The sequence below is a fragment of the Aythya marila genome, assembly GCF_965140915.1.
Source record: "Aythya marila genome assembly, chromosome: Z".
Classification (NCBI taxonomy): Eukaryota; Metazoa; Chordata; class Aves; order Anseriformes; family Anatidae; genus Aythya; species Aythya marila.
In genome coordinates, this window is record NC_139080.1 from 60,860,603 (window position 1) to 60,874,100 (window position 13,498).

The window sequence follows — 13,498 nt, forward strand, 5'->3', positions numbered from 1 at the left end:
TGGTTTGGCAGCACTGGTGAATATACTGTTCTCAGTGAAAACTGATTTCCTGCAAGATCTAATGGGCCCTTCTACACTGCTCTGCAGCTGGGCAATGACAGAGAGAGAGAAAGAGAGAGAGAGCTGTTGCTGTTCTACAGTTCTATTCAGGTTGCCTTAAAAATACTTAAAAGGATTAAATAAACTCAGTAGAGGATATAGTTGTGTTTGCCATGTGTTTGATAATGTCTGCTATGCTAACAAATTAAATCTTCATTCCTTTAAGATACAGAATAGTTTTAGTATTTCAGAGGGAATGTGCTATGGAAGTATTAAAAACTGTTTATAATGCTGCAGTGTGAACAGAGGCAGATTTTATGCCTTCAATCTGTGTTTTTAGTGCTCATGCTGTTTGATGTGACTGTTATGCTCTATGTATCTTTTGGGTGATGCTTATCGAAGTCCTCTAGTGGGGCCCAGTCCATGAGTCATGGGTACTTTGAATCAGATAAAAAAAAAAATATATATATATATATATATATATATATATATATATATATATATTAAAAACCCTTTTTGGTAAGGAGAAAGTATGGAATATAGACCCTTACTTGTAGTTTCATGTCAATAGATAAGGATGCTGTGTGTGTAAAACAGAATGAAAACTTAGGAGTTTGTTTAGGGGCAATGTAATGGAATTCATCCATATTTGGTAACTTACATTTTTCTGTCATCAGGAGTTAGAGAGATAATTACAATTCAATCTGATGGCTCACTTCTGAAGAGATGTGTGAAACGAGTTGATCGTTCCATACCTGGCAGGCACGCAAATAAAATTAGACCCTGTGTCCCCCTGTTGTTAATAAGATTTTTCTTTATGTAGCCAATTTAATTCCTGTATTTATACAGTTTGTATTAATTTATTTTATCCAGACCTGTATCCTGTAAACTAAATTGCACTTGGTAGTCATTGTCAAACATTTTTTTATATAGACTTAACAGATTCTGTTGCTTATTCAGAACTCCTGGAATAAAATGAAACTGTTTATTACATGAACAGATTTTCAGTCTCTTCAGTCAAGGGTGTATGTTCAAAACTTTGAACCCATCTTTCTTTGTAATATTACCAAACAGATGTAGTCTGTCCCCACTGTCAGTTTCTCATAGTTTAGTTAACGTATAGCTAATTAGAATGAGGCTGCTGATGTGTGGTCTCTGTGCTTAAAGTTTACTGAATCTGCATATGTTCATTAAAGAATCTTGACTGTTTCTGAGGATGAAATTATAAGAAATAAACCTAATTTGTCAATGTAAAAATTCTTTTTGAAAGATTCTGTGATATTTAGAGCTGATGATAAAACAGATGGAGAAATGTACAATGTTCAGAGTAATCATGTTACTTTGGGGTATTTGCGTTGACTAAAACTGAATTGGAGATGGTTGCAGGCTGATTCAGTCTCCTAATTGTAGTGAGTAACTCTGTTCTAGCACAATTCGAAGACAGTGGGTTGTAGACACTGGTGGCTGTACCTATGGTTCGCATCAGTGCCAGAAAACAAATGGATCCCGTAACTTGCACTGAAATCAGTGTGCTAATCATAGAACCAGAGGATGTCTTGGGTTGGTTTGGACCTTGAAAATCGCCTAGTTTCAATCCCTCTGCCATAGGCAGGATGCCACCCACTCAATCAGGTTGCCCAGGACCTTGGCCAGCCTGGCCTTGCACACCTCTACGGATGGGGCACCCACAGCTTCTCTGGGCAGTTTCAGTGCCTCACCACCCTCTGCAAAATTTCCGTCTAATGTCTCATCTAAATCTACTCTCTTTTAGTCTAAAGCCATTACCCCTTGTCCAGTCAGTGTCTGAGCAAAAAGTTGCTCACTGTCTTTTTTATGTATTGAAAAGCTGCAATGAGTTTCCTCCTGAGCCTTCACTTCCTCAGGCTGAACACCCCAGCTCTCTCAGCCTTTCTTCATAGGCGAGATGCTCCAGCACTCTGACCATCCTCATTGCCCTCCTCGGGACCTGCAGGTCCACAACGCTCTTGTGCTGGGACGCAGCACTCCAGGCGGGGCCTCACAAGGGCAGAGCCGAGGGGGACAGTCCCCTCCCTGCACCTGCTGCCCACCCCTCTGGTGATGAAGCCCAGGACACAGTTGGCCTGCTGGGCTGTAAGCACACACTGCTGGCTCTTGTAGAGCCTTTCATCCACCAGAACCCACAAGTCCTTCTCTGCAGGGCTGCTCTCAGTGAGTTCTTCTTGGTCTGTACTCGTGTGTGAGGCTGTCCAGACCCAGCTGCAGCACCCTGCACTTTGACTTTTGAATCTCATTCAGTTCACATGGGCCAGCTTCTCCAGCCTTTCCAGGTCCCTCTGGATGGCATCCCTTCCTTCTCCTGTATCAACTGCACCGCTCGGCGTGGTGTAATGGGCAAACTTGCTAAGGGTGCACTTGATCCCACTGTCTGTGTCACTGATAAAGATATTAAACATCACTGGTCCCAAGACAGACCTCTGAGGGTCACCACTCATCACTGGCCTCCACCTGGATGCAGAGCCATTGCCCGCTGTCCCTTGCTTCCAGCAGGCCGTACGACTTTACCAGCAGACATCCGGGCATCTGAAGTCCCCCATCAGGATGAGAGCGTTTCAGCACGACGCTTCCTGTAGCTGAAGCAAGAAGGCCTCGTCCACAGGCTCCCCTTGATCAGGCAGCCTGTAGCAGACTCTAAGGTTTCCTTTATTGGTCTGGTCCTTAACTTTTATCCACAAGCTTTGAATCTGTCCATGACTGTTTCTCAGAGGCACCTCTTTGCAATCAATCAATCTCCTGACACTGAGGGCAACACCCCCAACCCTCCTTCCAGGCCCATCTCTTCTGAATGTCTTGCAATCCTCTATTCCGGTGTTCCAGCTGTGTGATCTGTCCCACCACGTTTCTGTGACAGCACTCAGGTCATAGTTTCCTAATTGCACCACTCCTCCTGCTTGTTTACCATGCTGCATGCATTGATGTACGGGCTCTTCAGCTAGGCTATCGGTCACGTCACTTTTTCAGAGGAGTCCTTCCTAACCGCTTTCGCACAGTTCACAAGTATCTTCCTGTTGTTTCCTAAAGTGACAGTGGTCCCAGGTTCACTTCCATCACTCCAAGGTACAACCCCTTCATCCACTGCACCTAGTTTAAAGCCCTGTTAACAAGCCCAGCCAGCTTGCTGCCCAGAACACTCCTGCCCCACTTGGTCAGGTGCTCCCCATCTTGCCTCACCATGCTGGACTCCCAAAAATGCATCTGAGGTCACAGACCCCAACCCCCTGAGTGTGGCAGCCAGTTCTTGATTTTGTTCACCTCCTTCTTCTTGGGAAATGGTCATCAACAGGGAGGACAGACAAGAACCCCGCTTACCTTCCCGTTGCCAGGACTTCAGGCAGGCTATTTCTCAGTTCATGTCAGTGCCAATGATACCATTTATCAATCTCCCACTCAGATTCCTGGATGTTATGTTGCCTGGTGAGTTCCTCTTGTAACAGAGCCACCTGCTCAAAAAGTTCATCCAGCCAGGCACACTTGCACCCGTGGCACCCACCTCTGCCTTTGGGACCTATGTGTTAGAGAACAACACATTAATAAAATAAAAAACAAACAAACAAAAAAACCCACACATGCATTAACCAAGGGTAATACAAGTGTTTATTTTTTTATTTTTTTATTTATTTTTATTTTGTAGTTTCAAACCAATGCTTTTTTGAGAAAACATTAATTTCAGAAGAACTGAGAATTACGTCCTCTGTTTTAGAGTACAAAAGAATGTCAGTTCTCTTTATAGTTAAAAATAGTGATATTTAAAATTGCACAAAATATTTAAGGAATTTGACCGCTCTTAAACTGGTATATTTTAGTTTAATGCAACTGATGCTGACACAATCTTGCTGGTTAGTATTAATAGAGGCTCAGCCACTCTCTTAAACAAAATCTGTAAGTCTGCATTTCATGTTCTCCAATAATTCAGGTATCAATGCTCAGAGGTAAACTGTTAGTGATTTTCTTGGTTTCACCAAGGATACTGCTTTTTCTCCTAGGACAAGAAAGACAAAGTCTCAAGATTTGACACTATACGTCATTCCATAGCTGGAATTATAAGGTCTCCAAAATCCATGCTGGGCTCATCATCAGTAAGTAGCATCCATAGTTTAATGTTGTACTACATTCTCTTATTTTTACAACTTAAGTAAAAGTTTTTTGTGTTTTTTTTTTTTTTCCTGAAACATCACACATTTCCATCTACATAAACAAAAAGTAGATTAAAATAATGTTTTTAAAAACAGTATTCTGATTGATCAGTGGACACAATAATATTAGAGTAATAATATAGAGTGTTAAAATAACAAATTTGTTGTAGCTCAGAAGAAAAACATTTTTTGCAGCGTCCAGACTGGTGCTGTAGTTTGAAGAGTTCTCTTTCCTGTGAGTCAGATTCACTAGAAATGCTGTGGAATATATCCTACCAATACTAATACTCTGTAGTAGATCAATTGTTAAGCATGTTTTAACCATTTTGGCAATAATTATATTCCCCAAAGGATACATATTTATATATTTACATATGTTATATATACATAAATACATATTTATATATTTACTTCTTCAATAGCTTTAGGTACTATTTATGTATTTAGGTATTATAAATCTTGCTTCAATCCCCACTAAAAATGGTCATTTAATATCTCTTATAATTGGCTTCTGTTCGTGTACACCAACGGATGGAGAAATTTTCTGGTTGTCCAGGTATCAAAACGAAAAAAAGTACACAAAGCCAAGTGAGACAAAGAACAGCTGCTTTTGTATTCCTTCTGTTTTGTGTTGTGTTTTTTTTTTTTTTTTTTTTTTCCCATGTACAAGCATGCAATAATACCTAAAATATGCAAGCTAGTATGACATACTGTTATGGATGGTATAACAGTACAGTTATGCATACCATGCATAACATATAACAGTATGACATACTGTTATGCAGCAATGTATAAGAAGTGGCCCTGCTGGCCACACTTCTTTGGATGCAGCCCAGGATACAGTTGGCTTTCTGGTCTGGAAGCATATGGCTCACGTTGAGCTTCTCATCAGCCAACACCCCCAGGTCCTTCTCCTGAGGCCTGCTCTCAATCCACCCAGCCTGTGTCTGTGCTTGGGATTGCACTGGCCCAGATGCAGGTCCTTGCACTCGGCCTTGTTGAACTTCATGAGGTTTGCACAGGCCCACCCTAAAATAAATATGGTAATGAGATAAAATTAGGGCAGAAGCACTTTTCCTATGAAAAATGTGGAAGTTGCTTCAAAATTTGAAATTCTATAGAAAAACAGCTAATATTAACACATCCCTGGAGAGAAACAAAATCTCAAATTATCATGGTTTTTGGTTTATCAAACTTCTAATTAATGTAGAAATGCAACGTTCCTCCATAATAACATTATTTCAGAATGTATGTTGCTGTGACCTCTGTTCTTTGTGTAGGTGAGACAGCTTACAACTTTGTCTGTTTGGATGTGTTCAGATTCTTTTACAATTTAAAGCAAAACAAAACAGCAATTCACTGCTTCAGATGAAAAAAAAATGGAGAGAAAGTTTGAAGAGGATCATCAAGATAACATTTAAGATGAAAGCAGGGAAAGTCAATGTCAAATTTTCACTAGCTTTCATTAAAATATTTTAAATAAAGTACATATATTCTTATTTTTATTCCAAATGAATATAAATTCCTTTGAAGTTGATGTAAACATGGTAATAATTATATCACAGCATCATAGAATAGCTTAGGTTGGAAGGGACCTTAAACATCATCTAGTTCCAACCCTATTACCATGTGGGCAGGGATACCTTCCACTGGACCAGTCTGCTCAAGGCCATCCAACCTGGCCTTTAACGCTTCCAGGGATGGGGCATCCACAGCTTCTCTGGGCAACCTGTGCCAGTGCCTCACCACCCTTACACTGAAGAATCTCTTCCTAATGTCTAATCTAAATCTATCCACTTTTAGTTTAAGATCATCTCCCCTTGTACTATCATTATCTTCCCAAGAGTCCTTTTCCATCCTTTTTATAAGACTTTCTCAAAGTTTTGAAATGCTGCAATGAGGCCTCCCCAGAGCCTTCTCTTCTCCAGGCTGAACAACCACAGAGCTCTCATCCTTTTTTCATAGAAGAGGTGCTCCAGCCCTTTGGTCAACTTCATAGCCCTCTTCTGGAGTCATTCTAACAGCCTCACATCCTTCTTGTGCTGGGGGCCCCAGACCTGGATGGGGCCAGGTGGGGCCTCCCACTACCCACTCTGCAGAGTAAAGGGGGACAATTACCTCCCTCCACCTGCTGGCCACCGCTCTGTTAATAAAGCCTACGATGCAGTTGGCCTTCTGAGTTGCAAGTATGTACTACTGGCTCTTGCCGAGCTTTTCATCCACCAGAACCCCCAAGTCCTTCTCTGCAGGGCTGCTCTCAGTGAGTTCTTCTCCCAGTCTATTCTGACATCTGGGATTGCCCCGACTCAGGTGCAGCACCTTGCACTTGGACTTGTTGAACCTTGTTGGCCCACTTCTCCAGCCTGTCCAGGTCCCTTCAGATGACATCCCTTTCTTCTGCTGAATCTATCACACCGTTCAGCTTGGTGTCATCTGCACACACGCTGAAGGTGCATCTGGTTCCACTGTCTATGTCATTGATAAAGATACTAAACATCACTGGTCCCAAGACAGACCCCTGAGGGACACCGCTCATCACTGGCCTCCAGCTGGATGTAGAGCCATTGACCATTGCCCTCTGGGCGCGACCTTCAAGCTAATTCCTTACCCACTGGATGGTCCACCCTTCAAATCAAAACCTTCCAATTTAGAAATTAGGATGTCATGTGGGACCATGTCAAATCACAGAATCACAGATTGAGCATTGCTCCCAACTTCTTGCTGCTAAATGGCTCAAACAGTAACATGCTGATGGAGAGGAAATCAGAGTGGCACACCGCTTTTTCAGGAAGGCACCAACTAGGGTGATAAGGGCTGTGGGAGGTGGGAAGCCTGACCACCAGTGAAGACTGAGGCAAAGAAGTTATTAAGTGCCTCAGCCTTCTCCAAGTCTGTTGTTACCAGTTCTCAATCTTCATTTGTCAGAGGCCATAAGCTCTCTTTGGCGCATTTTTTCTGAGCAATCTACCTGCGGAGTCTCATAGGGGAGAGATTTATTACATGGGGGAATAGAGAACTCCTACACTCTAAGAAACATAACCTTAGAGAGTTTCCAGCTCTGTTCAGATCTGTCCCTAAGGACAGTGTCCCATCGGATCTCATCCACTAGGTCTTTGAACAGCTGGAATTTCACTCTTGTGAAGTTCAGGGTCCTGGCTTTGCTCTTTGCCAGGCCCATATCCCTCGATCACAGACGTGGTCACTGCAACCCTGGCTTCCTCCAGTCTTAACTTCTTCAATGATCTCTTCCCCATTGGTGAGCACCAGGCCCAGTAACTCCTCTCCTCTGGTTAGTTTTTCCACTGCCTGGACAAGGAAGTCGTCCTCATGGGTTCCAGGAGTCTCCTGGATTGCTTACTGCCTGCCACGTGGCTTTCCCAGCAGACATCCAGGTGGTTGTAATCCCCCAGGAGGATGAGAGACTGTGAGCGCGATGCTTCCTGTAGTTGGAGCAAAAAGGCTTCATCCACAGGCTCCCCTTGATCAGATGGCCTCTAGCAGACCCCAGCCACAAGATGTTCCTTGTTGGTCTGGTACTTCATTTGTATCTTCAGGCTCTCAAACTGCTCTTGACTGTTTCTCAGAGACAACTCTTCACAATCTGTCCATTTCTTAACATAGAGGTCAACAACCCCACCCCTCCTTCCCTGCGTGTCTCCTGTAAAGCTTGTTGTCCATTCCAGTGTTCCAGCTGTGTTATTTGTCCCACCACGTTTCTGTGATAGTAATTAGATCACGGTTTTCTAACTGCTCTGTGGCTTCCAACTCCTCCTGCCTGTTTCCCATGCTGCGAGCGTTGGTGCAGATGCACTTCAGCTGGGCTATGGGCCACATCACCTTTCTAGAGGAGTCCTTCCAAATTTCCATGATATGAATCACAGGTGCTTCCCCTCTGTTTTCCAAAGTACTGGTAGTCAGTGTTTTTTTTGTGTCACTTACAGATACTTCTGCTTCCCCCTCTGAATCTACTTAAAGCCCTGGTAATGAGTCTGGCCAGCTTGCTGCCCAAAACACTCTTGCACCACTTGGTCAGGTGCGCCCCATCCCCTGTCAGCATGCAGGGTCTCTTGGAAGCACTCCTGAGAGCTGAGAACCTGAAACCCTGAGCGTGGCACCAGCCACACAGCCAGTCACTCACCTGATCCATACACCGCCTCCTCCTTGTCTCCAGTCTCCAACTGGGAGCACTGAGCGGAGCACTGAGGAGAGCACTTCTTGTGTTCCTCATCCCATCAGCATCTTCCCAGGGGACAAAAAGTCCCATTTGACATTTGAGTCTCCTTGTTGTGGCCTCAGTTTCCCTATGTGAAAGCGTGGGTATGGGTGGTATATGGTAGGTAGAAGATTACTAAAGCTTTGGAGTATATTTTGGAGAAATAAGATCAGAATTGATCTTATTTCAGATCTATTCTGAATAAGAATTCAGAATAGAATATTCTGAATAAGAATAAGAATAATATTCTGAATAAGAATAGATCTGAAATAAGATCAATTCTGATCTTATTTCTCCAAAATATGATCCAAGTATATTTTATTTTATATATACTTATTCAGCATAGATCTGAAGCAGATAGTCAAATCTGAGTAACAAGTAGTCTTGAATATCTATTACTTAAATGATTTCAAAATCAGCCTATGTACAAACCAATCTGTTTTCAGCTTTTTGTGTTTTTAGCAATTCGTTGTGTGTTAGGAAAAGCTAACCCTTGACATACAGACAAAATAGATGTCACAAATTAATTTTTATCACTTAATGTGTTTAGCTTTTCTCCTTTTTCACACTGAAAATTATGTAACGTTACTTGTTGTTAAATGTATACAATGGTATATACAACCTAGTATCTATCATCAAAGTGTACGAACTATTTATTGAAAATGTGTATTATAAAATTAATAATATGTATAAAAAAATTATGTTTTTAAAATAGAAAAAGGCATGTTAACTCTGTGTTCATAGTGTGTATTTTAAGTGCATTGAAACTTTAGAATTGAAACCATATTTTGGTTAAAATGTGGTGGTATGCTAAAGACCCATAGTTGGTTATGAGAAGTTCATTTTGTGTGTAATTAAAGAGAACTAAGGTGTTTTTTTTCATATCTTCTGAAGTTAGTTGTAGAGAAACCCAGTTCTTCCTCAAGCAGCCAGAAGTGTAACTGTTATTTATGTGTTGGCACTTAAATAATTTACAGGCTCTGAGAATGAGAAAGTTCTGAGAATAATACAGTAAAAAATATGGTTTTGAAGAGAATACAGCAAGGTTAGGAATTCAGGTGGCTAGGTGGCTTCTGTTGAACAAAATGTAAGCCACTTCTCTCTAACAGCAAGAGACATAAGTTTAATCAGATGAGGAGAGAAAACACAAGAAGGAGGTCAACTGTTTTCTGTACCACTAATGCTGTGTTATGTATGAACAGAATACAGAACATGAATGAATAGTATCATAGCTTCTACCCTTCAGATAAAATGAGTAGGGTTGTTTTGTTTTGTTTTACCACTTAGGTAACTGCACATGTTGTTTGCCTTACTGAAAATATTTTTTTATTTTTTCACATCTAATAATGGTGATCCTAGAAAAAACATCACTCAGTACAAAATGAAAGTTGTGTTTTTTTGTTTCTTTTTTTTTTTTGTATAATTAATTTTATCTTATAATTTTCAGGTGTGTGCATTTTTACTGTTGTAGGATTGTTTTAGGATGAAATACTTGAAAATTTTCATTTCCTTGATGGAGTAAGTGCTGGTTTCGTATGATATATTAGCACATGCAAATGAGCTAGATTCAGTATTGGCAGAATATTCTACAGGGAAATGTCTCAAACTATCATGCTAAATGTATTGCTTTACTTTCTATTCTCTCTGTGCCTCTTTTAAAACTGGAGAGAAAAAAATCTTTTGGGAAAATGTTTTTCTTGTATAAAGATGGAAAATAAGCAAGTGCACAAAGGCTAAGCTTAGAATATATGTGAAAGTACAATTTTAAGTAAGCTACTATTTTAATAAAATATTAATCCCATTATTGATTTATTTTCATTGATAGAGTAAGTACAAGAATAGTCTCCCTTTTTCTGAAGTTAGCAATAATACAGCAGTCTTTGCTCCATTTTTCTTTTGAATAAGGACAACAGCTAGGGACCGCTTGATTTTTCCTCCAGGAGAAAAACTGCTGTTTCAATGGATTGTTAATTAGTGGGAGAGAAGGAGGTTCAGAATAAGAAAGGAGGACAGTAATAGAACAAGCGTGATTGATACGAGAGTATTTCCCTCCTCTTGGAAAGAAAAGTATGATGGAATATATGAGGCCATCCCTTTGCCAAAGTAACCAATGAGCAAACTATGGAAATAAATTAAAATGTTGAAGGAAAAAGAAAACAAGAAAAACAGGAGGCTGGGAGGGAAAGTAAAAATGTTTCAGTGTGGTTTCCTTTCCTTCCGTGTGATTTTGTTAATTGCTTATTGTTAACTTCTATTGAAGCTAACAAAACAAACAACAAACAATCAAACAACAACAAAAAACCTTCAATTTATGCCGCTGAAACACTCCTTTGACAGTGCTTCTGTGTATAAATAAATGTGCAAAACATCTCGTCCCCAAAGTGAAATTGTAAAACGCTGGGGCTTAGAGTTCGTATTTGTTCTCAGCTAGATACTATGTATCTAGTTAATCAAATTCAGTAGCTTCCTGATCTTTAAACTTACTAAGAAAAGAGATGGGAATCGTAAACTATTTTTGAGAAGGTAGCTTTTTTTCCCACTCTATCATTTTTAAAGACTAACTTTTCTTATGTTTAAACCATTTAATTCTAACTACAAAGTGCAGTATAAACATTAGAGCTAAGTGGTAAATTGAGCTGAAATCAATATTAAAATGATTAGGTATCTTACGCTTGTTCTGTTTTTTCCGGGCTTTCAGCCATGTTTTCTTTCAAAGCCAGTCAAGGTGAATATATGTTGGAGCAGGGAGACTTGTTCATAAAAATAAAAGGATTAAAATAACATTCAAAACATTAATAATTACCAGTTGTTTCATCGGAGAAAATACAGTTTTTTTTTAGCTTGGTTATGATTGACCCTTGGCATAAGATAAAAAATAAAGACAAGGGAAGGTAGAAGACAATCATCACAGGCTACATTTTGGGATTTTCATTGTTTCCTTCTAAAGAAAGAAATATTAGTTCAAACAAATTTTAAAAAGGGGAAGGTTGATCCTAGTGTCATAAACAGCACTGTAGTTAGCAATGTCTGAAATGCTCCCTTGTTTTTCCATAAGCTTTTTCTGTGTTTTATTCTGAGGTATAATCATACTTGTCTGAACAGTGACTCACTTGACCCAGTTTGAACATAAGCAGGTGTTATTATCTGGTGTCTGCCTCTTCTGTAAACTATGAAATGAATTACGTCTTTTTTTTAACCTTCCTTTGTGAGGACTACAAACTATTTTATTGACCCTGAACTGTCCTTTTATCCTTAGAAACATTTCCTTTGAGGTAGAAATGTGTTTATGTGGCAAAGGCTTTGCTACCTTGAGCCCCCTAAAATTTCTTGATAGTTTAGCAAAGGTTAGAATTTTTTTTTCCTGTTGAGTCAAACTCAGCATCTTAAAAAAAATAAAATAAAATAAAATAAAATAAAAATTCAAGTAAATAACCTTTTATAATACTCTGAAAACTTATTTTTTGTGTTAGGAATTTGTGAAAGAGAATAGCTTAGTGTTATTTAACAGTGGGATACGGCTCTAATCTAAGAAGTATTTAACTGTTGATGGAATTGAAATGACTGCTTTCTTGGCCAAACAATATTCTGGGTTTTTAGTAGTTCATTATGCAAATAAATACAGTACCTTGGAGTACACCTTTTGATCTTACAAACTGTTATCTTTCTGTTCAAGCTGTTATTTTTTTCTTACATGGTCCTTCTTAGCTGTGAATTTGTAATCAATCTTGCTCACTCTTTCTAGTGATGGGTTTGCTGGTAACTGTTTTAGCCTCAAATCTCATGTCTGAAACAATCCCTGATACAAGAGGTACCCCAGGGCTTTGGATAACCAGTTTTGAAGTCTGAGAATAATGAGGCCCAGTCAGACTCTTAAATACGCTCTCCTGTATGCTATGAGGTTTCTGGACTAGATAAACTATATCTCTCGAGATATGACTTGGAAAGATAGCCATAAACCTAAAGACAAAGGCATGTTTTATACCAGGGACTTCATTAAATGCTCAAAAATTGGGCTTGGCTCAATGCTCATAAATTTGGAAATGCTCACAAATGCTCACATATTTGGATATGCTGATATATTTGGAAACAAGTTCTCAGTAGACTCCATTTTTAGGTCTATTTATTTCCTCTCTGAGGACTTGTAGTGTTTTGTCTTTGATTAGCTGGGTCATCTTGACCTGAGTATCTCTTCAAGAAGACAATAAATTTGCAGATGCCCTCTACCATGCCCAGATTTATAGTGTCATTTTTTTCTTTCATGTACTAGCGAAGTGTTTCTGTTCTCTTTCCCCAAGAAGAAAATATCATATCATATCCTTGCTTAGAGTAGAAAAAGAAACCAACCTGTTTCATCAGGGTAGAGCAGTAGTAGAGTATCAGTCAAAATAGTTTGTATCTGCTACCTGGGCCTTAACTGAGGTGTGCATCTTCTTTCTGTTACCTAAAATGTGTTTCAGCAGGTTTGCATGGAACACACTCATATATATTTCAACTCCTGATGCAATACGTAGTGTATTATTTTATTCAGATTTTTACTGATTTTTTTTCAGATTTTTATGGGAAACTGTAAATTAAAACTCATTACCTTCTGCTTACAGCTGGTGAAAGCAGTATCTTATGATCATTATACTTGCAGAAACTCAGTGCAACTTCATAAGCACAGTATGCCCAGGTGTCTATCCCCTGCTGTCATGTAAATGCTGGGAAATATGTTTCTTAGAATTATTGATTGATTTAGTATGAGGTTTTTAAACTGTATGAAAACAAGTTATCCAATTCAAATGCTTTTTTAAAATTGAGTTTCTTATGGTTTTGTCTCAGAAGTTTCTATATAAAGAAATGCTTAATTTTGAATTATTGTTTATAGTATTTCAGAACATTTAAGAAAGAGTGAGGAAGAGTCACTGCTCATTGTTGGACAGTATGGATTAGGAAAAACAGCAGGGCCAAGTGAAAATTAATATATGTTTTAATGGATATTTCCATTAAGTTGTGCGTTTTGTATATGCAGATTTATTTTTTTAGGTAACAGAAAAAAATGTGATTAGTATCCCTTTTGTGTAAATGTAAGAGC

At 39.3% G+C, this 13,498-nt stretch overlaps 1 protein-coding gene across 3 annotated transcripts in view; it reads left to right on the forward strand.

Moving 5' to 3' along the window:
* Window positions 1-13,498, forward strand: part of FER (FER tyrosine kinase) — a 190,720-nt gene that overhangs the window by 76,889 nt on the left and 100,333 nt on the right. For all 3 annotated transcript variants that reach the window (XM_082782897.1, XM_082782896.1, XM_082782898.1), the window contains one exon: window positions 4,062-4,154. In XM_082782897.1, coding sequence (XP_082639023.1) covers window positions 4,062-4,154 — 93 coding nt within the window. The remainder of the gene's footprint in view (window positions 1-4,061; window positions 4,155-13,498) is intronic.